The following is a 25,164-nucleotide window of genomic DNA, read 5'->3' on the forward strand; positions in this document are numbered from 1 at the left end:
GAAAGCAGAAGTATGCTGCTGTGAAAATTATTTATTTCTGCAGATGTGTTCCATTGTTAAATCATCTAAGGGATATAATATTTTGGGAAGAAACAGAAGAGGAACTGTTTCATGTGCTTCTGGAAAATCAGCCAACCATTACTACTTATAAACAAGGTAATTTTACCTGGAAGATTACGTTCATGATTTTATGTCCTGGGGAACCAAGTTCAGCGATGTTATTATTACCCAATAAATGGTACTCGGAAGGATGACCCTAAGATGACCCTCTCGGTATTTGAACCTGCAACCCTGAGGTTTGAACAAAAAAAGAAAAAACAATTGACCTCACATATTACTATTTTATACAGAAATTGAGGAAGCGGTATAATTGTTCGCCTTGTTTTTCCAATGGGTGTAATCCAGATATTTATTGATGAGGTCGTTTCTTTTTAGATAGAGAGGAAGACACCTTTCATTGCTTTAAAAATCTGATAATTTACATTTCAAGGTGTATTTTAGATAGCTTAAATTTTTGATGTGGTTAAGGTGAACAGAAAAAAACTTTGTGGCTTAGGGGTCCTTTGCTGCAACAGGTTTGGAACAGTGGTCTCATGTTTGTTCAGAGGGTGATGGTACCCAGGATCTGTCATTCCTGATAGACTGATCAGCATGACTCAAAAGTTCTGAATGCAAAGAAGAAAAGCAAGCTGTTTCAAAGCTGATCAAGAAACCGGCCTGGTTTGTGGACTGGCATGTAAACCGAGATATGGTGCTCTAACACAATAGTCCCTAAGCTCTTGTGGCAGCCCTATGTTATTTGCAAATTAGACTCTTGCCTTGTGCACTGAGCTGCAGGGCAGCCATGTTCTCCCCTAGGTTTACAGGCCCTGGCATGAAATGGGAGCAAAAATTATATTGTTAACAATTAGGCAATGAAGGGACTTGTAACCGAAGTTCAAGATGCCATATCTTAATTCTCTCAGTCCCTACACTGTCTGATTAAAAATCGATAGTGATCTTCATGATAGTTAGATAGATTATGCAATATCTCACCGAGCTAGAAAGTATCGTTCCTAAACAGTAGCCATTAGTAGACTTGTCCATTTGGATTTGAATTTGATTTGCAAATGTACTGAATTTTGGTAAACATAGCGATTCATACAAAGCCACGAAATTAAGCCAGACCACTCCAACGAATCGGATGAAAACAAAGCCAAAATACGCAGAACTTTAAGCCAAAATACGTGGGACCACATCCACCCACACGCTCATCCTCGTTTACCCTCTCTCTCTCACGCTCTCTAAATGTTTCCCTACCTTCTCCGCCGACCACTTCGGCATCTTCTCTGTTCTCTGCTATGTTAATCCACATCTCCGCGGACATAACCTGGTGGGAACTTCGCAAAAGTGGTGGCTCTTGCGATGACAAACAATCGGATTGGAGGATCAGGGAGATTACGTCACCAGAAGAGCCGCCATATTGCTCTAAATTCACCTTGACAGCTGTTTCTGTGATGTCCTCTACCTGAATTGTAGGATCAAATGGGCAGGGAATGTAATTCATTGCGGAAAAAAAACGGCCCAAAATGAACCTAAAAATTATTTTTGGCCCATTTGCACGTCTAGCAATTATCCTAACTACCTGACCTGGCATTTCACCTGTTCCATTCCGGCTTCCTTTCACCTGTAGCCTGTGAAACGCATCGTAGTCAGGCTAATTGCTATTTTTTTTATTTATTTTAGGAAAAGAGAAGACAAGTCCCACCATTGCCAAATTTTTAACAATATAATTATTGCTCCCATTTCAATTACCCACCTTGACTGTTAGGCAAGTAACAGTTACAGTATTTCTTTTTATTTCCTCTTAATATACTAAAAGTTAAGTTTTATGTATTTTCTTTTACCCTTTCTGCATGTATCAGTGGATTTAATTCCAACACTCCACCAAACAGAGTAGGTTTTTTTTGTTTCTTAGTAAAGCCACAGTTTGTACACTCTTTGAACAAAGCTAAAGGCATGTCTCACTCGGTAATGTATCTGCTGCACTTTCACTTCCTTTTTATACAAGCTGACTACTTTCAACATCTAAAACGGAGTTATGAGTAATGGAGTTTTTGAGTTGAGTGACCGAGCCATTTAAAAAAAAACTTTTTTTTTTTTGAACTTTTCAACTGAAGTTAGTAGCTAATGAAAAATGAAAGAGTTGACTGAAGAGTTTGCAAGAGTTGTGGTTTCAACAGTAAGGTTAAATCGGTTAAAAGTGGACTTGTGCATTCGTTAACGGGCGAACATGAAAACGAACACGAAGAGTGCGTTTTTGTGTTCGTTCCGAAGACACGCCGAAGAGAACAGGGAGACCAATGGCATCTGCCGGACAAGTTACGGCACCAGGAGTTTAAATGTCTGTACGAGCGACCCTATTGGTCGCCAGCAGGGGGCTCGTCTGCCATCAACCATTGGCAGACGAGCCCCCTGCTGACGACCAATAGAGTTGCTCATACGGACATTTAAACTCCTGGCGCCAGAGCTGCTGCGGTACGCGTTAACCCCGTATTAACCCCTTAACCGGAAAAAAACGAAGAAAAACTGAACACGAAGAACTTCCACGAATATTCGCCCGAAGAGAAGACAGGAACAGGCGAAGACGAGCCCGAAGACGAACATGAAGAGCCCCCTGGTGCCCAAGACTAGTTAAAAGTGAGATTTCTTCAGTTTACTCACCTGTCAAATTATACATCATGCAGGGCCAGCTCAGCCTTTCTTGCTAGAGATAGTTGACAATGTTGGCTCTTCATAGTAAATGATGTAAGGAGCTAAAGCCATTACTCTCCTGCAAACTTTCCTTCCAACTCTTCCTTTAGTGAATAGTCCCCAATGACTCTGGAGCATGCCAAGTTTGAATGTAGCCAGAGTCAATGACACTGACTTTTGCACTTCACTTATGAAGAATACTTAATATTGAGAAAATAATATATTTGAGAATAATATGTGGGAATTAAGTAATAAATAGGCATTTGCCATAACTTCTAAAGTAATAAAACCCAAGTAATATTTTTTTAGTGAAAAGCCTGAAAATAAGACTACCCTATAGGGAAAAAAAAAGTTTTACTAGTAAATATTAATTCACATGTAACCTTTTTTTTCATATTTATTAAAAGCTATGATTTAGAAAAATGCATTTCTTGTTTTTATTTCCTTTTATTTGTCAACCTGCCCCCCCCAGTTATTCACATCTGGCCCCCGGCTTGCCACTCTGCCCCCCCCCCTCAGACCAATGCATTCCCAGACTTGTCCTCCATGCTTCAGACTCCTTGGTTTCTTGGTGCGTGGACAACCTCCATTTCTGCACGGCACTCGCGGGGGCTTCTATGACTGAGCGCTAGAATGTCACGTCACTCAGGTGCTCAGTCACCGGCTGCCAGAAAGGAGGATCCAGGTCCCCTGTAGCGCTGCAGGGGATCTGGATCTTAGTTTTATAGTCATACCTCCTATACGTGGTCCGATTATAAGACGACCTTGCATACAAGACCAGCATTTTCTCTGAAAAAACCTTGTCTTATATTCAAGCAAATACGGTCATAAAATATTATATTTATATATACCGTATTTGCTCGATTATAAGACGAGGTTTTTTCCAGAGCAAATGCTCTGGAAAATACCCCTCGTCTTATAATCGAGGTCGTCTTCTAATCAGACCTCATTCTGCTGGGGCCGTGCTGCTTACCGGGCTTTGATCGCGAGCAGCGTCTCTGCTATTAGCAGCAGGAGAACAGGAAGGTAGCACAGTCCTCACATAACTCTACCTCCCCCCTCCTTCCTCTGGGGGCGGGGCCAGAGAAGTTGCTCGCACAGCCGGGCCCCTGCAGAAGTTTGCGAGTGGGAGATCTGCAGTTCAGGTAAGGGGGGGGGGTTGAGGAAGTATGTGTGATTAATGGAATGAATGAGTATTTAAATGTTTGTGAATGAGTGTGTGTGTGTGATAGCATGGATGTGTAAGGGGGTGGGGGTGGGGGTGGTAGCATGGCATAGGGAGGCTGTAATCACACTTCTATCATCCCCAGGTTCCAGCATGTACTGGCTGCCTTGGCTTGATAGCAGTGTGATTGCTTTTATTAAATATGAAAATTAGTTTACATGAATTATTATTTACTAGTAAAACTTTTTTCTTATAGGGTAGTCTTATATTCAGGCTTTTTGTTTTTTTCCTAAATTAATATTTTGATTTTGGGGGGTCGTCTTATAATCGAGCAAATACAGTATATTATAAAAATATAAGAATATCATATTATATTAATATTTATGTAATAAATATGTAATTATATATTATATTGAAACACGCACCACAGTGGCAGTTAGTAATCCTTTGGCTGCTCATTCGATTAACTACATTTCCTTCTTACAGTCACAACAGACTCCAGCTTGGGTTTTGAAAGCCTCAAATCTGTTGCATACCCAGGAATCATATTTAAAGGGACAGGAATAGCACCATAGACAAAACTAGTGGGGCAGTTTTGCTCCTATAAAGCAACATGAAAGCTAACAATGCCCACAGACATAATAAAGTATCCATCATACGTGGCAGCATAAAGAAAAATCTGAACATAGATATACCACTTCTTTTATAACGTTGCTGCACTAATATGAAAAGGTACTTAAAGCCACTTAATGGGAATATGCACAGGCATACAGACCGACTTCCATACACATGGGTCCAAGCTCCTGTATCCATTTGACTGAGGCCACCTTGCAGTGCATTTCAGTACAAGGTGACCGGATGGGAAATATAGGCAAAGTGGTCAAATCCCTGCCCTGCTGCCCACCCCATCTCTAGCCATGCCTTTCCCCGGATTTTTAAAAAATAAAAACACCCCGTCATTGACAATATTGAAGAGAAAAAAAATAGAAAAAGGCTCCAGGCACTCATGGGTTCCATCAGGCAGATTTATTGGAAGAGATGAACAACAACGTTTCGACCTCACGATGAGGTCTTTATCAAGTTTGATAAAGACCTCATCGTGAGGTCGAAACGTTGTTGTTCATCTCTTCCAATAAATCTGCCTGATGGAACCCATGAGTGCCTGGAGCCTTTTTCTATTTTGATTTACTGGGGAGCTGGCCCTTCCTGGCACAGCTAAGCACCTGAGTTCCTGTGGGGAGTGAGTGCAGATTCCTGATTCTGGTGACTTGCTAATATTGAAGAGAAAGACTAATCCCCAAGTCCCCTCTTTCCCGGTTCCCTCATCATTTGCCCATTTTCCTTTGTACAAACACCATCCCAAGGCATCATTCCTACCTTAGTACTACTTATTTGGACCTCTACAAATGTTAACTATTTTTGCTGTTGTTTCTTTGTTTTACACCACTGTATGGGTGATTGTGACACAGTATAGTACTTACAAGTGTATGAGTGTTATAATCTAGGTTGTACTGTTTTTATTATTGTTATACAGGAATAATGTGTATACAGTGAATATTTATGCTTTTTAATACATTTAATCAAACTGCTTTATCCATGGTCCCTTATGTATTTTTTTTTATTAATTATTATTATTATTAATGCTCCTCAGCCCACAACTTAAGACTTTCTACATTAAAAACAATACATCTGTAGTCAAGGTAGGGACATGGAGATGTACGCCAGACTCTCCTGAAGATGGCTCTAAAGTTCAAGGCCACATGTTGCTGCTTTGTGGGGGAAGAGAAAAAACATTGTGATGTCACACTTGCAGGTGCACATTTACAGATTTTGTAGCGATAACGGACAAGACAGGCACAATATTAAAATGTCCAATATTAAAGGTAGTTTAATGAACTGTTTTCTTACGTATAGTGATACAGAAATGATTACTGTTAAGAGGACTGCAGAATGATCTTAACCAGAGGAACATCTCAGGAACGGTGTTTTGTTACATATAACCTGGAAGATGTAATGAAAATTTGGATGCCAACAATAACATAACATATCACTTACATCAGTCCCCCCCCCTTTAAAACCACAGCTATTTAAGAAGGCACATTTACCTCGAAATGGATCACAGTAACGCAATTCGGTACAAAAAGCAACAAATTCAATTCAGTTTTGAGACCTGCAAACAGACCAGGAGTTTTTGGATATGCCAAATTGAGAACAGCCAAAATCCCTATTCTATGGGGTAAAATACTCTATTTCATAGTTAAGATAATGAATCGGGAGTTTTCATTGGAGCGAAATCTGTCTTAATGGTTTATTGTTTAGTTTACATTTCCTGCCTTGGATAACAAAAAAGTATTGCAAATTAATCATAAAATGAATCATAAAAAATGTGTTAAAACTCAAGCAGGAGAAACAGTTATTCAGTTGCCCCAGTAATGTGATCCTTAATAGATGGATCATTTTTTAAACAAAAAAAAACCAGTTCATATTTCATCGATATCATATAACAATGCATTTACACACAGAGAAGACTGGGTCACATGTATGGTCATTTACCAATATGCATGTAATAAAACCAAAAGCACTGCTCTAAGAATTTAAGGGGCATTTACTGAGGTCTCCCAGTGTAGGGGGAAAACAAACATTATAATGCTCAGTAATCAAAGGGGAATCTGTTACCTTTTGGGAATTCTAGTTACATTTAGCCTTAAAAGGTTAAGCGCTCACTTAAATAATGAAGAATGGAGGTCCTATAACTAGTGAACAGGTCAAATGGAACAGATTTGATTGATACACCTTATCTTAAAAAAAAAAAAACTGGGAGATTTTAGGAAATGCCCCTTATGATGCTTGAGAACATTACATTCAGAAATATCCATTGACAACATTCAGGAATACATGCGAACAAATCAGTTTCCTGGTGGAGAATGACGTACCAGATATGAATGTGTGAGTCTGTTTGTCACGGAACTGATGGCAGAGATATAGTTCATAATAGAGAATGATAGTTCTGGCACATTAGTGAGTAACATTTGGCTAATCAAGTATTGCTGATCTCATACATTGATTCCCAACTTTAGTAGTCAAGGTCTTCCAGCATTAGATTTTCATGATACACCACAAATGTCCTACTTGCACTTGAGTGATAAAGTACTTGTGTTGCCACCAGGAGACACTGAAGGATCTTGAGAACCAAAGTTAGAAACCACTGAGAAGAAACTTGAGCCAGAAAGTTCATGGGGCTCTAAAAAGCAATGTATGCTTATTCTCATGCAGATAACCATCCCATAAAAACAAAAAGGGACATCTCTGCTGTCACAGACTGGGCCCCAAGTGACTTCTGAGAGGGACTGTCTCTGCAATAGGACTTGGTGAAAATTATTCCAAGTTCCTTTCACATCCAGCCGGATGCAACATTTCCCAATTGTCATAGTATTTTCAGGATTGTCTAGGCTCCCCAACAGTAACACCCATTCATACCTTGCAGTTCTACTACCTGAACGGAACCTATGTTCATTTCATTAATAGCCATGATGATTGTTGTATATGCATATAACACTTGGGCCTCTTGGATTTTAATCAATGTTTTTTGACTTATAGGTCAATAAATCTTTTTTTTTTTTTTAGTAGTCTCTAAATGCAGGACTTTATGCATTTTAATTGTTCCATATAAAAGGGAGGGGCAATTAAGTATAATTGCACCAGATAAAAGCCCCCATTCAGGTTGATGCTTCTCACACCACGCTTTGAAGATTCTATGATGGTTTTGTAGGTCTGCTTGATATATTATTGCCATCGCACACATGGGCATAATAACCCCCTTCCTGGCCAATATGTTCCTCTCTAACATTCAGAAACCCAGATGGAGATCTACTAGATATTAAGGCTTAGAAATATAATGCCAACTGAAGAAACCCAGACATCTAATTTTTCCATAAATGTTAAGTCATTGATAAACGGACCCTATTCAAGTCATACCGTGGTCAAAGAAAAACAGGCAGAACGTTCACCTGGACTATGACCATTTTTATAACCTTTGTTTCAGTGTAATGTACCATGATGGCTGAAACAGATTTAGATACCCGTACAAAATAAAATTAATACAACACTTAAAAAACTGAAGGATTATTTCTCCTAAAAAAATTGCATAGGTGAAAAAAATTGTATTCACTCTTCAGAACTGGTTAAACAGAAGACGCATAACAGCACTAACCCTTTCATCTGTGAGTTTCATAGCTCGTCAGTGATGAAAACTGATTGTGTTATCCCGACTCAAGGCGATGCTAAACATTAAGGGTGTAACTTTAGAACCCTTTCATCAAAGTAGGACTATGGCTTTAAAGGTGTTCAACCATTCTTTTCTTGACCAATGAACAGCAACTCCCACCATGCTCAACAGAAATACTTCCCAGGAGGATGCTGGCTAAGTATTATGGGAGCAGCAGGTCCACATAAAGTCTATACCTGTAGGATATGCGTGGTGTATAGGGACACTGCTGCCTTGCCATAACATGCACTTGAGTTCATATGACAGCCTTGCGTCCTTTTAAATTAAAAATTTTGACACATGGCAAGATTCATCAGAATCCACTAATGCATCTGTCCCCCCAGCCACACCTCTACTAACAGAGTGCCAGCTAGGAGTTGCTTAGGGTCGTATGAGAACCCCCTCATGTGCATGCACAGAAAGCAATCCCACCAATCTTAAAGGCAGTGCTTTCCTGCCGCTGATAAGCTGCTTTAAGCAGCAAAGACTGGTCTGAAATTCACAACGGATGGGACAGTGCATCTTTTTCTGCTAAAGAATGCATATTGACATGCGTACAAAGTACTTTAATATGCATTTTTGATGCCCCTTTAAGACCACTAGAGGAAATCCACAACCCTAATATAATAGTGTACCAATAACCAAAAAGCTTATACTATTGGTTAGCAAGATATAGGCATGCTGTATGTCCAAGAAACAATGGGTGCATTTTTTTTCTTAGTAAACAGTCTTTAACTATTATGGCAGTGTTTTGCTGAAAAATCATTCTGTATGCTACAGCACCAGGACATGGTAGATGGGACACATTTGGTCAGACACTTATCAAACTATCCAGTAGGAGGCAGCAGAGTCAATACTATTTTGTAGGTTTATTTAAAGAAAAAAAGAAAGAAAAAGAGCGGTATTATATAACTAGCCCAGAATATTTTCCAGACTGTGTGCAGTGTGTTAACCGGGGGAGGGAGCCGTACGCTGAATTTTTATTCTATTTTAAATACTACATTTCTTTTGTTTTCCTTTAGTGGCATTGTGGCTTCAAATTACTCTATGTTGACCACAAAATCTACTGAGAGGTTGAATACAGGAAATAACCTGGTAAATCTTTTCAGATGTAGATTAGCTTTGATCTCACCTAGTTAGAAAAATATTGTGAACGTAAAGCTTCTGTAATTACTAAAAACATGAATTGTTAAGTAACGTGCCTCTGAAACAAATTCAAAGACTGTTGGAACGGATGTTCATATATATTGGGGTTCTATTTAGTGGTACTTTTTGTCACCGCTATTGTAGACACAGTCTGTCACTGACATATCAATCACATAACAGAAAGCACGAGGGGAATAGGGCCCTGGGGAAAAATACATGCATTTGAGTTATAATAATTTCTTTTTATTATTATATTACACTTTTCTATAAATAAAAAAAAAATGGCTCTTTTAGGTGCCACTTTAACAAAGTTAAAGAAAATCGGATTTTGGTGCCGGATTATGGCTGCCCATGTTGGAAACGTCACATTTCGCTCTCTCACCATTATGTCTGGCCCACTTAAGGGTGAGGACTTCTGAATGTTTGGATATCATGACAACCAATTCTACATCAACTAATTTGCCTTAGACCTAATGTAGCTAACAAAAAATAAGATTGTTTGGGCTTAAAAGCCCTTTACATATAAAAACAGATATTTGCATTTTTTCAATAGTTGGATGTTTCTTGATGTAAACAGATGCTGCTAGCCTATGATAACCGTAATGGCACTTTGATGGCTTAGGTTCCCTGACTGCTTGAAAACATTTTATTAAACCAAAAGGTTTCATCACCAGTGTCTAATGCTGACAAAGAGAAGCTCTCCGAGATGAAAGGGTTAAATTCTACGTACTCACAGAGACATATTTGTATCGACAGTATTGAAGCCAAGTGGAGAAATCTGGCAACAAATCATATCTAGACATGGATTTCTCACTCGCGTTGGAATCTGGTCAGCAACAGCATACCATTTTTACACTACTACTGAAGCGAGCACATATGCACGCTTTCACATTTCTTTTCGGTCAAGTACAAAAAACCGGGTTTACACAGTTAGTTATTAATTTGGCATCTAACAAGAAAAATTGGGAAGAAATTACTAGAAATGTCTCAATCTGAGGTTGTGTAATTAGATACACAATTAGATTTTTTTTATATATATATAAGAAATGTCATTTGAAGGAGAAGAGAAAAAAATGAAACAGACCTCAGCAGATTACTAAAAAAAAAAAAAAAACGAAAAAAAAAAACAAAACTGCTGGATGACGTGTAGGTCAACTTTGGCCCGATATACAAAATGTTCATTAACAGGAATGGCGGGGCATTTTTTTTTTCATGTTTTTCTTTTTCAAAACAGTATGTCCAGCATTTGGAAAAATCCCTGTGTGTGTCCTTGTTACGAATATTTGGCACACTGATCTCTGAGGCAATAAAACGTCTTCTCTGGGGTGTCTTAGTCTTGATTAGATGTTTTCAACGGTGTTCCAGAATCACAGTAACGTGAAGGTCTTAGGCTGTTTAAATGCCAGCTCTCAGGATATCTGCCGTGTTCATAGGCTTTTCCTTTCAGCTGTTACTCAGTTCATGAATGCAGAAGAGCAAAGTCCTATAAAGAAACCAATACAAAACAGCAACAATGAGTAAAATAGCTGTGTAAATCACAAATGCCAAGTAAAATGAGATACTACACAACCTGAGGACAAGCTAGCGAATAGGATGGCAGTTACAATCCCTTACACACATAGCTAAATTATTTAATTCTAAAAACATAAAAGAAGTATGGGTTGGCCCTATCTGCCCCTCCCAAACTAACATTAGCACTGGCACACTAACTATATGGACAAAAGTATTGGGACACCTGACCATTACACCAACAAGGACTTTCAGGACATTGCATTCTAAATAGGCATTCATTTGCAGCATTAATCTTTTTCAGCTTTTTGGAGTGTTTCTGTGGGAATTTTTGCATCCAGTAGAGAATTTGTGAGGTCAGGCACTGATGTTGGACGGCAAGGCCTGGCCCACAATCTCCGTTCCAGTTTATCCCGAAGGTGGTTGAGGTCAGGGCTCGGTGCGGGCCAGTCAAGTTCTTCCACACCAATTCATCAAACTGACTGAATGAAACATACCAAGACATTTTGGACAAGGCTATGCTTTCAACTTTGTGGCACCAGTGTGGGGAAGGCCCTTTTCTATTCCAGCATGACTGTGCCCCAGTGCACAAAGCAAGGTCCATAAAGACACGGTTGGATGAGTTTGGCGTGGCCCACACAAAACCCTGGCCTTGAACATCAAACACCTTTGGATGCCAACACACACACTTCTTTTAACATACACAGATCGGCCATTACACTATGACAACCTGCCTAATATCGTGTAGGCCCCCCTTTCGACCGCCAAAACAGCCCTGACCCGTCGAGGCATGAACGCCGCTAGATCTCTGAAGGTGGGTTAACTTAGAAGCCGATCCTTTAAGTCCTGTAAGTTGTGAGGTGAGGCCTCCATGGATCAGACTTGTTTGTCCAGCACATCCCGCAGATGTTCGATTGAATTGAGATCTGGGGAATTTGGAGTCCAAGACAACACCTTGAACTCATTGTGTTCCTCAAACCATTCATGAACCAGTTTTGCTTTGTGGCAGTGAATGTCATCAGGGTGTCCATTTGTTTTGCAGCATACCTGGGATCAGTTGGCATGCTCTAGATTGTATGGTTGGGAGCAGTGCCTCCTGGGAACTGCCCAGGTATGTTTACTAAATACCTTTCGCACCCATTTTTGCATGGATTTCACATGTTCACCCCATTCTGTCAGACTTTCTCCTGACTGAATCGATTCATCTATATTTAAGCAGTCCTCTCCTACTCTTTCACTTCCCCTTCAACCACCTACTAGATTGTAAGGCTGTAATTGCCCAAACGAGTGTAGTTCTAAGGGCAGTTTTTCACCAAAGCACACACATACTAAGGCATACACTTTAAAAACAAAAGCCTAAGGCAGAAATAAAGATGAATTTTTTTTACCTTTGGAAGAGAGCATAGTCCTTTAGTCTGAAGGATGTTCAGGACAAGATCTATTTACTTCAAACCATTCATCTATGCACCTGGTATCCAGAAGAGAAGTAGAATTAGAGAACTTTTTAAACATACACATTGTAATCAAGCTACAGCTCCAGCATTCTAATAACTTACCCCCCCCCCCCCCCCGAACTATTGCATACACAAGACTGGGAACTTTTGGTCTTGCCCCTAAGGCTCCAGGAATGAAAGCAGATTGCTGGACCGTTTGAGCACACTGTTGGTATTTAGCCAGGAATTGGGTCTTCTTGTCCACTCCCCCCATGGCTGGACCACCTCCTTAACCTTGTCCCCATCTCCCACATAGCATGCATTGATGGCAACTTGAATAACTGTTCAATTATTAGATAACTATTGACAGTTTCTCCTGAAACTGCTATGCTACATTATTCAGACCCTCAACATCAGTTTCTACATAGACCTCTTAATCTCATGATTGCGAAGACAAGTATGCTTGACATTTTACTCAATGATAGGAAAGGGTCTGGACAAAGTCACCAGTGCCCTTGACAGGGCTTGTGGAAGTCACTAATGCCTATGTATTACATAGTTAAATGACCATCACGAATAGCACCGATGCCTATCCCTTTTGTTAACAGAGCACTGTATAAGCAAAACTATAAGACTAGCAAACATTACTCCTGGTACAATAGAATTGTTAGAGAACTTTAGAAAATAGAGAAAAAAAAAGTATTAAACTTTTGGAATTTCGTTAATAAAGCTATGACCAGGGTTCTTTCCCAAAGAATACTTGCCCTTTGTGGTATATGCATAGACACGGTAACCTCGCTATTGTGTCCCCTTGTTGTAGCTCTTCCAAACATATTGCACATTCTCCAGCATCTTTACTTAGCACGTCCTCTGTTGAAAAATTGAAATGCAAGCTTTTAAAATTTAAACGTGAATGTGATAAAAGAAACCTAGAAGGAAAATGATGTATGCAATTAATAAAGAGCATATGTTCTGTCCACTTCAAATCATGTACTGTTTCATTTTATATTCTACAAAATGTCAGTTCACATTAGGACATAATATGTATTCTAAGAAATTAGAAGAATGTCAATACGCAGCGTGAAAGTCAGTGCTGGAAATGGGCTAAACACCCATCTACTATATAAAAGGTACAAAAAGCACTTTTAACAACCTTTTGATATCAAAGACATAAGGCAAAAAAAAACCAACACAGTATAAGCGACACAGTAATTCCCCCTTTCACTTTACACTAGCAAATTGTCCACCAGAGGCCACTACAGGTAAAGACTAAACAACTGAACGTACTGCGTATATCATGTACCGCGTATATAATTTAACACTACCACGCCTAAATCTGCCAACTTTAATCCTGTTCCACCGCTACCACCCATGGCTAACCTGTAGGTCAGCATACCAGAACGTTTAACATTTTTCTAGAAATGGCGCTCAGACGTTGGATGACTAAGTCTATACAGTTTGCTGATCGTATTGCTCCATCTGGGTTAGTATCCTGTCTTTGATGATCTGTTGATAATGGGTGTGTTGTTTCAACGTACTGTACCTTCAGTTATTTTGTTCTGATGTCTGCCAGAAACAGCTTAGTCTGATACTAGTGATGTATGGACACAGAAGAGTCTGAAGGTTGGTAGGCTTAAGATATGCAATACCCAGATCTGCACGAATTACTTAATTCTCTCAGACCCTACAAACCAGCCCCTAGTGCTGCGACAGAGTAATGTCTGTTCACAGCGGGATGGGTAAAGTATTTTTACTTTCCAGTATGCAACACTGCCATACATTTAACAGAATTCCTTTATGCCAATGCAATCATACAGCTGTTTTAGTAGGTGTGAGCTAGAATTCTATATGTTTTGAGTATGGTACTTATCCCTCATGATATACAAGACCTTTATTTTTGTTGTCTATGTCCCTTGAGATTCACCACCCATTTTGGGTGGAGATATTATGATTGCTTTAAAGTCTGGAGGCTGCCTACACCCATGCTCCTTGCTATGTGACAAAAAGCCCAGTTTGATTATTTTTGTCCTTGTTTATCTTCGTTTTAATCAATATACACCGATGGGCCATAACATCATGACCCCCTTTTGCTGCCAAAACAGCCCTGACCCGCCGAGGCATGGACTCCACTAGACCTCTGAAGGTGTGCTGTGGTATCTGACACCAAGATGTTAGCAGCAGATCCTGTAAGTTGCGAGGTGGGGCCTCCATGGATACATCCTGGTGCGACACACAAGCACCCAGCCATCCATGAGATATAAAAGAAAAAACGTGATACATCATACCAGGTCACATTCTTCCATTGCTCCGTGGTTCAGTTCTTATGCTCACGTGCCCATTGGCATTGGACAGGGGTCTGCATGGGCAACCTGACCGGTCTAACTTTTTTGGCAATTTGAGCTCAACTGTTGGATTTGGCCACACAGGCTAGCCAAAAATTGTATTGCCTCAAACATAGAAGACCATACAGGAGTGTCATAAGCCAAGACTCGTACTACCTTCTATGGTTTTTACCTAACATGAAAAGTATCATAACGGAAGACATCTTTCAAATTTCACTCTCTAGAGTTTTGTGCAGATTTCTAATTGTGAAGGACATCCAGAGGACCCACTCCAAAGGAAGAAAGTCCACTTAAAATGCTCCAGCTTTAACTTCTCCCTCTTCCACCAATACACTTCTGGCTTAAGGCAGTACCAGTTGACACAAATCACAGTGAAAAGGAAGAAAAGGTCAAACAACTTATAAGTTTCACGTTGATGTATTTTGCTGCATCTCCTGTTCTGCCATCCATGAGTAAGTACTAAGAGGTGTGAAGTGTGTTAGGCAGTATGTCCACTATCTCACCCAAATAGCCTTTTTGTGTTTGATGGTGCATTACAATATATTTTTTTCTATTTTAAAGGCAAGCTGTCAGATCAGCATTTCCCGTATAGCTCTCTCTTTATAAAATTCCTAAGCAGCTGAAATCTCGAGTTACACCCTCTCACAGATGCCAAAAGGTACGTGCCCCATGGGCAATTGCATAATGATGGCTGCTCCTTAATGTCATTTTTCCAGTGTACATTTTAGCAAAGAGAAGATAGTCCTCTTCTTTCTAGCAAACTAATCTTATCTGTATACATCTTTCCCAAACTCAGCCATTCCCAACTTTTTCCTTCTTTTATTAGTGTTTAAAGTTAATTGCTTTTTTGGTTATTTATCTGGTGGCTGTTGCGTAACATGACGTGATCAATACCAACCCCTTCAGTGAGGACTACCACGTGTCTGTGTATGGGCTGCTGGCCAATGGTGCCCCACACTCACCTTATCTGCTGTTCCAGTGGCAGATCAGGTGCTGCAGCGTGTGGCTTAATACGCCAAGTTGCACACTGAGCATTAAAAAAAACAATAATAATAATAATAATAAAAAAAAGTAGTGTGCGGCTCATATATCCAGCTGTCGGCCGGAAATCAGGTGGCTGATGCACTTAAAAACGGCAGGGCCGTCTTGTGATCGCCAGTCTGGCCCTGATCCCAGGGTTGGCTGCCAATTATGGCAGGCTAGCCATGCATGGAGATCAGGCTAGCGCCAGTAATTTATTAATACATTTTCTTTTATTTTGAGTGGACACGACCAGATGTAGCTGTCCTTCTCTGATATTGACATATTTAACCCAGAGCCTAGAAGATGCAGCATTTAACCCAGATACTCCAAGTCAAAACCTGGTAGGGTTCCCATATGCCTATGATTGTTGAGAAATCCCCCAACTATGTGGTGTCCCATTTGCAAATGCATTCTGCAGAATCCGACTTTTCTCCACTTCCCAGCCTTTTTCATGCTGTAATTTATACTGGCATTTGGACATTTCAATTACACAAGACTACACTGAAGAGTGCAGTAAACAAAAAACAAAATACAAAAAAAAACCCTGGGAGTATCTGAATGTAGCTTGGCATTCAGCGCATATAAAGTGCACTCATAAATGACTGGATTTGTTTATAATAACCGTTTAAATTAACATCATAGAGATCACTGCGGGTAACCGTTTACTTCACTGATGCCCTCTAAGTTAGAAGCGACTCATCTAACTCCTTCACCTGCAATATTTTGGGTCCTCACACTCATCCATATGGTATTTGTCAGACAAGCCCAGCCCAGCAAGCCATAACAGTCATCTTGCTTTACTCGGACTTGACTTGAAACGAAATAAATATCTACTCTAAAATCCTAAAAAAAAACAAAAAAAAAACCTTAAGTTCCAACATAGAATGTATACTGTAGTAGTACACGACTTGCAGTATGCACTACTGCACCATCTAGGCTTTACAGCCAATATGATGGATGATACAGGAGGAGCTGCCTGTCATTTTAAAATATCACAACAGCCTTCAGCTCCCTGCAACTCATGCAAGGTGGATGGATGACTGAATGACTGAATTCAGCAGGGTGCGATTGCTGGGCATAAGCTTGGGGATCTAAATAGTCTCATGTGAAGTGACCCTCAAAGGTTTTGTTTTGCAGTTAAACAGATTTCGGATCAGAGATGGGAAATGGCGCACTTTACGTAAAAATGAGTCTTTGAGTTCTAGATTGAATGAAGTTGAATGACACTCCATTTTATTGTGACTGATGAACTTTCTGGTGATTACGGCTTGGCTCTTTTTGATCACATAATCGGAAATTAACCAATAGTAATGGTTTCTCTTGGACCTCGTTGACTGCGTGTCAAGTTAAATGACTAATAATTTTAATACACACACCAGGAACATTTAAACATTTCAGCAGCTGGTATTCAATCAGTAAAAAGTGCACATCAAGTGTTTTTTCTACTGTGCAGACAGAGTGATGTGACAGCCACGTCTCATTTGTGATCACTGACTGTATATAGAACAGGCGAGGGACATGAATAAACATTTTTATTAACCATCTCCCTTGTAAAGTTTGTGCTCTTGAGGCAGGCTATGGTTGCATATACTGTTTAGGAGGCCCAGTTTTAATGAAATGCCTGATCTATTTGTTATCCCTAGTGTCAGAATCAGAATTCCTTGGAACCCGTCGTAATTTTTCTCTTATGCGTTTATAGCTGTTCACAATTTTCATTTTTTGTTATTAGTTTAGCAGTTTTAGTTAAGCTTGAGTGGAAAGATATATTTTTTTCATCTCCTAGTGTATTCATATTTTAATATTCATTCCCGGGAACTACCAAGTTCTTTGGGAGGATGGGAAAATTCTCAAGGTCACATAGTGTGGAGCTGGCTCCTTCATGTACTCCAAATTAATGATCATCTGATCATCCCATTGCTCGTACGCAGGAAATTTTCTACCTCCTGACCAATATCCCTTTCCAAACAGACCATTATTAGGGCCATTCGCAGGCTATAATGAGCGAGGCCCTACAAAAACATCTTTGTGATGGGCTATTGAACAAGAAAACAGTCTCAGAGTCTGCTCATTTCGAAAATTCCCAGGTATGTTTGTTATTGCTTTTATAACCCAAGGCCTCTATGAAAAAGAAAAGGAGAGTGCTCATGATTTAAGAAAAATGTAGACAGCACACCCACATAGCATGTGAATGAATGAGCAGCTGTTCTGGGCAGGCAGGAAGACTAAGCGTATGTACGGGTGAATTATTAACCTATCATGCCCCGGTAGCCAAATGCGTGAAGGAGAATAATGATGTCTAAGACATAGCGAATGGAGTGCAGGCTGCAGAATGCACCTGGTTTTCATATGCCCAAAGAAGTTTCAAGTCTATCGTTCTTAAAAGTAAATGTGCTTTGTTCATCCGGAAAAAAAGTAAAACCGTGAGTGGAGCCTCTGAATAATTCAACAGTGTTTTCAAAAGGAGATCTGAAATATATTTTAATCAAAAGCTGGTTTGTAATAAGGAGTTTGGGTTGGTGAAACGCCCCATTCATCGTCAAACAGAATAAAAACATTTTCTATCTTTCTATGTAGATTTTTGTTTAAGTTACTGAAAAGTGTTTGTGCGTTGATGGAGTGTGTCATTTTTTTTTGGTTTGTTTAAAGAAAATTGAATTAACTGTTCAATTGCTGTTGAAAGTACAGAGAAGCTCCCTGGTAGCCCTGTTATAAAAAATACTCATATGGTATCATATTGCGTTAGACAGTTTACTAGTAAAAGTACCGGCATAGTGTATGAAAATAACCAATATCTTTATAAGCATGTATACAAGCGGTTTTATAGCATTCGTGCGTATATACTTTTGTGGAGGAAGGTCCACATTCATTTAGCCCCTTTTGAAGATGGCCACTTTATTTATGTTTCCTATGTGAAATGCACCATACACTACAGCAATGATTTTGATACATCCTTGAAGTACATATTTTTCACAAAGTTCCGGTTGCCCCATTCTCACAACGTTACAGTTATGTTACCAGAAAGGAATGTTCGACAAAAAAAATAAATCCCGTCACCTGAAGTGGAAGAACACAAAAATATCACATCAGAGCTTCAGTCAGGACAAACTTTTTAGCATTTATGGGTTAGTTGTTATTTTACATTCATCATCTTTTCATAAAGATATCCAGCATATCACATGCTTCTCATGAGAGCTCCTATCTGTTAATTGGGTCTTCAAGGTCCTCTTCGAACGTCACAATGCCTCATAATAAAGTAAAAAAAATCTTATATATTACACGTGCTCATTTTCTACCTATGCCATACTTTAAGACTAAAGGTGCAGTTCCACCTACTCTGTGGAGTCTCTCACTTTTGTAACTAAATGCAGCAATGGTAACATCATTTCTAGGACAACTTCCTCCTTCTAACACACTCCAGGATTCCCTGTAACCAGTTCTACACTAACCACCCCTCACTTCATCATTTATAGTCAAACCTAAAATATTCCTCTACACATTTGCAAACAGAGAAAACAGTAACTTAAAGGGGACACTCAACCATCACGTACATGAACCCTTTAACCCCTTCGTGAACAATGACATACCATATATATTTTTAGGACAAGTTAAGCTACTCATTCTCATCACATTATATCCCTATAAATACAACACTCGCAAAATTCCTTCCATCTTTGACCCAAAAATGCCAAAGCAAATACTAAAGGTAACAAGCTGACTAATTCCCTTAAAAGCTCTCACCCTTTAGTACATTTATTGTACATACATGTAGATTGCACATTGCAGCCATGAAGGTTACGGTACATGACATAGTACAGAGTGGGCACATGTAGGAGAGGGTTTAATTCTGTTACTGCGCTTAAAAGACACAAAGTACACCTATGATAATGACATCTTTTCCTGCTCTGTTTTGTGGACTAAAACACCCATTAGTATAATAAATATTCTGGCTATGAGTGATGCGAGTTCAATTTGTGTTTTTAGTTTTTTGTACATTTTTTTAAATGGCGGTGGGGAGGGTTTCCTGAGGAGGGGCCCTTGTGACATCATAATCCCTTTAGGGTTCTACCACGTACATCCCTTTACAATTATTTCACACATCCATACTAGCCCCCCCCAAAAAAAACAGTATCCAAAAAAATAAATTAGCCATGTGAGATCCCCCTAAGTTATTTAGAGTGAAAAACACCTTTGTCAAAGTAAAAATACCTTCTTTGATGTAATACTTTTTTTTTTTTTTATGGCATTCGAGTTCCAGAAGAAACTCAGAGCAACTGGCCAGCCTTAGTGGCGGTGTGGTGTTAATATTTTAATGTACCAGGCTCTACTACAAACTCAGGTGACTTGTTGATGTCTAAACCTTAGGTATGTCTAAAACCCATCAATATCTATCGTCTGTAAATGCCATGAAGTGATGCACATATATGGGGATTATTCCACCCTAGCTTTCTGTAAGGTTTAAGCAGAAAAACCACTAATAAATATCTGGATCAGCAGTGTTTTCACAAGTACCTCCGAGGACTCCAGACTCTACTGAAGGGTCTTAAATTCATAAGCAGGCAACATACTGTGCAGAAGATTATCGCTATTTAATGCCAGCCAACTACAAGCGAATGAGCTCACAACACAACGCAGACGATTTTAATGAAATAATTCCCCTGCTTCACGCATAGCCAGCCAGAATGCAGCCATGAACGAAATCTGAGGGCAATAACACACCCGACCTCTGCCGAAAGTCTAAGCATCAAAACCTAGTTGGGAATTTAGATACAGTGCAACAGAACTTACCATTATATGTTATTCTTGGCTTTGTCAAGCACATGACGAGATGTAGATCCATTTCATCAGTTGGAATAAACTTTGAGCACACCGGACACTTAAATCCTGTTAGAAAGAAGAAGAAGAAGAAAAAAAAAATTACTGAATAACAATACACCGGCAAGTTAATAAGATATATTTTGGGAGGTGGGAGAGGAAGAGGGTTAGAAAGGAAAATATAGGTTGAGGATACAGATCTGATTGAATCAAGCAGCCAGCCAGTGGCAGGAACATGCTGCAACTGAAATCAATAGGAGCTCTTTCTGCTCATGTGACAGTGGTGTGATGCCACTCACACTGGGACTTACTGGGGATGAGTATACCACGTGATTGGAGAACACATCTAGTCTACAGCCTATTGCTGGGAGTGGGGAAAGAGGCAAATGCCTATGGCCATGAGAATGTAAAGGGCTCACACAGTTACATGTATTAAAATGCATATGATGTCTAGACTAGGCTTAGACTAGAGTCAGCTCCCTTTTGTACCCTTTGCTGCTGAGCGTATTAAGTCGAAACAGGGTTGCGTCACTCAATAACATCACCTATATTTACAACAGTTATACAAGATCTCATCTTTACAATGTGATTCACGGTGAAATGAAATTACAGAGAGCAGGGACCGTTATCCCAATACGCACAGTTTGGGCACAGCTACCCCTTTAAAACAAAGGTTTTCTAAAATGTGGATTATGTGCACATCGTGAAATATCATGTGCTACATCAGTTATTTTTATACTCTGGAGGTCATGTGAGAAGTAAAACTAGGGAGATTTCCTGGTTTAAACGTCAAAGGGCAACTCAGTAGCTTCCTGATCTCTAGTCAGCCGAGATGCGTGTTCTTTGGGTTAAGATCCAATACAACTGTTCACATCAAAAACAAGTGCTCGCAAAGGCAGTCGTTCAAGTTTTGGCTAAAAGGTGGGCCATATTTTTGTTCCAGAAAAAGCAAGGCTTACAGGGGTGCAATAAAGTTTGGCTAAAGATAACTTATGGAATATTTGGTGACCCCCCCCCAAAAAAAATACCATATCTATAACTTACACACACTAAAAAAAAAAACATTCTACTCATCTCCACTGTTTTTTTACATAGTAAATCGTTGGAAACATTCAGGAAACTGATCAGGTAGTTTCAGTAGCCAACTTTAAGAGATAATTGTCACATGTAATAATATAAACACACAATATGTTAGGGGCCATCGGTCAAACTGTTTTTATATGTATCACAGGGTATATAGGGAACTTCTCCAATATTCCATAGTCTGCACAAGTAAGAGGAGGGTCATCTGATCCACTCAACCCTGGGTCCCACTCCTGGCATAATTCAATGTTTTGATCCTGGAATCTTTTCCATTTTCTTACTGTTTTAATAACTGTCATCTTTATAATATGTTATAGACTATTCTATTAATGATTGTTGGTTATTTGCCGTTGAGTATGTTGATGTCTAAGGAGTACCGTTATTAATCTTATTGAGCAATATGAAGGGTACCATGGTGGCACAATCAACTCTGTACAATATTGTTATATACTTCTACAATAACAACTGTCCCATATACTATATGTGCGGGGTGAGTTGGTTTGATTCAGTGTATGTATTCTATGGTTTCCATGGTTTTAAGCTTTCCTTGGGGCACAGCACATGGTGGGATTATGGGTTCACTGCCACTGTATGGATTGCGGCACAGTTTAGCGATAATATAAGCTTGGTGGGTGAGTATTCTGAAGAGCCCCTTCATAAAAGATGAAGTTGTGTACCAGGCAATAGGTGAAGGATTTGAGCAGTCAAGGTTCTACAAGTTTGCTCCACACACATGAGCCAAACTCAAAATTCATTATCATACAAAGTGGTGTCATTTGACTGCCACTGAGCTCCTATCTGCTAGCAGCACAGAGAAAGGCAAGTCATGTCGCAACTCGGCACTTGGGTTCTGTTGAGAAGTATCCATATGGGAAATTGAGTTGGCAGCACAGGGTGGGCAGTGTCCATCTATCTGTGTTCCAACAGTTCTATCTGTACCTAGGCAGTGTTCATTATAGCCAAATGACAAACACATAGAGCTATCCATCAAAAGATGGAGTGAAGAAATGTATACAACTAGAACACATGATATCACATCTGTAAAATGTATCTTCTGGATAAAGCTGGATACGTTTGCTATTTGTCCAAGCTAGAGAACAAACCTGACAAGTACAGCTAAAGATGGCAACAGAGGTATCAGGAGGTAAATTTATCGGTACTATTACAGAAATGCAAAACGATGCAAGGCTGCCTGACATATCTAATTATAAAGATTCTACTTATGGATATCAGTTTACAGTCTATAGTAAATACACTTTAATATTGGTAATTACATGATTTCCTTTTAAAAAGGGATTAGGCACTTGGCCAAAACATTATTCTGGGATGTAGTGGCAGCTCACCAAGGTTCTGGCTGCTAACTTTAAAAGCTCTTTATGATATAGAAAACAACAAATATTCTTTGTGTAAACAGCTGGATCATGATTTTAACAAGCCATTATAGCTTCAGGTGGAAGTCCATTTGCGAAACTGCATTTTTTTTTTTTTTTTTTTTTTTTTTAAACGAAGAAAGGAGATTACATTGAAAGTACAGGCCGTTTTTCCCTTTGAATATACTGGTACATTTCACTTGGAGGCAGGAGACGACGGTTAATAATCTCCTTTGAGGGAAACTTGGCAGGGATGGTTACCATGCTGCAGGCTGTAAATCTCTGTTGGCTTACATTACAAAGTCTGCCTTGACTGGTAGCTTCCTCATACTATCATTGTTAATAGGAAACTCATTATTTCTCTTGTTTACAGTAGCAAACCACATGTGAGGGTCACCTTTCGGGTGCTAGCAGAGTTTAAGAATCTAGCCATTCACCTTCAGAAGACACTCAAGGTCAACCCTTGAAGGACAGCAAGACTTGCAGGAGTGTTGTGCATCCACATTTCCAAAAGTTTATCAGTTCTCTGGGCACTTGGCGATCAATATGCTGGCTAACAATGGCTAAACAGATGTCCACTTTGATTTAAATTGCATAATTTTAAACTTGAAATGATGTCCCTTTTTTGAGTGAACAATGGTGTTTGCTCAATTGCCCCGGTTAACTAGAGATCTGAGTAATGTTTTAAGGCGATACGGTGCTCAGTTATTCAGCTATTAGAAAAGCCACCTGAAACCACAGGTACGGTGACAAGATTTTGGACAAGAGGTCTCTCTGCCCCTGGGACCATGGCACAAGCAAAGGTGCCGACATTAACAAAGGGGACACTTTAATGTTTCATATTAATACAGGACTTATTCTAAATAATCCGATAACCCTAAACTGAGACATTTACAACACAGGCTATATACCGTCATAACATTTTGAAAAACGCTCAGTAATTCGCATCAGAGAATCTTAAGGAGGGGATGGGGGCAATAAAACAAGAACCACAAAACCAGTTATAGAATATAAAACAAGAAATTAAACTTTGGCAGTCATTGCCCTACATAAAGCTATTTCACATATAAAAATATATTGATGATAAAATGCTTGAGAACATTTTTCCTACAAGGCTGCCAATAGCTTTTGATTATAACACAAGCTATGATGACAGGGCATATTCGATAATTTGAGAGGGGACAGAGACCGATGAAACACGCAGATACTGACAGTACTGGCCACTTAACGATGACTATCACAGTACCCGGCCAGGAAGGCTGTACCAGGGGTACCAAACCTGTCTTTGTGGATAGGTAGGTCCCATTGTATAGACCTGTAGAATATGATGTTGCTATATATAAATACATTTTAATAATAATAAACATCATCAGGTACTCCATCCGCTGTGGGGCTACAAGTCCCATGGTGTGCTCTACCGACCAAGAGCTTTAACACAAATTATTGGACTATTGGCGATGGTCCAGATACCTGGAAACTCAGGGTTTGACCGCCAGTCTCAGAACCACACAGTCTGGGTCTGACTCTTACATATGGTCACAGCAGTATAGAATAGGAAAGACTCCTAATTGGTACTTTTGCTCCCAGTATGTTATGGTTGATATACCGGTTTCAATGCAGGTGACTCAATTAAGGATCTTCAAATAAGTCAAGGTTTCGATGAGGGCTCATATTAGAGCCATTTGGTTAACACATTTAGTGAGTCACTACTTTTAGAGAGTTAACACTTGAAGAGTCTCAGTGTGAGTTCATTTAGAAAGTTCCCAAGTAAGACTGTACGGTGCAGCAGACTTTGTTATTGCTACATAATAGGAAAAAGTCATATATGAAGTTATGCAATATTCACCACCTGTACTCTAGGTTGGGGGGGGGTAGAAATTCATCTTCCCAGCTTAGTACAGACATAAACTGAAGTTAGCAGTTCAAGGTAAAAACAATAAAACTGGATGAAATTCTGCCCAGATCTTGATGAGGCTGTGACAACTAGCTGTGTTTAACTCTTTGACTGCCAGGTGGAAAGTCTCAAACTATCCAGTTTGCAGCTATGATTGTTCTTTAAGAATGATAAGAATGATGCCTATGAGCAGAAGTAGAATGTTGACAGATGCTGTACTGGCTTTCGTAGGGATGGAAGAAGCAGCACTTGTCTTAAAAATTAACAAAAGGATATTTAAACTTGTGATGCTCTATCAAAGCAAGTAAGGATGATAAGCTCGGTGGTAAGCCAGAGAGGCAGCGAGTGTGGCCCAGTCTCACAAAACTATGCTCAATTAGGGTCTATGAG

At 39.6% G+C, this 25,164-nt stretch overlaps 1 protein-coding gene across 1 annotated transcript in view; it reads right to left on the reverse strand.

Annotated features, from left to right (window-relative positions):
* Nucleotides 1-10,432: 10,432 nt before the first annotated feature.
* ZNRF2 (zinc and ring finger 2) overlaps nt 10,433-25,164 on the reverse strand; it is a 50,245-nt gene continuing 35,513 nt past the window's right edge. Inside the window, exons 2-5 of the mRNA XM_053467033.1 lie at nt 20,401-20,496; nt 13,015-13,120; nt 12,206-12,285; nt 10,433-10,791 (exon numbers count right to left, since the gene is read on the reverse strand). Of these exons, the coding sequence (XP_053323008.1) occupies nt 12,228-12,285; nt 13,015-13,120; nt 20,401-20,496 (260 nt within the window). The 3' untranslated portion in view covers nt 10,433-10,791; nt 12,206-12,227. The remainder of the gene's footprint in view (nt 10,792-12,205; nt 12,286-13,014; nt 13,121-20,400; nt 20,497-25,164) is intronic.

This window comes from Spea bombifrons, chromosome 5, assembly GCF_027358695.1.
Source record: "Spea bombifrons isolate aSpeBom1 chromosome 5, aSpeBom1.2.pri, whole genome shotgun sequence".
Lineage (NCBI taxonomy): Eukaryota > Metazoa > Chordata > Amphibia > Anura > Pelobatidae > Spea > Spea bombifrons.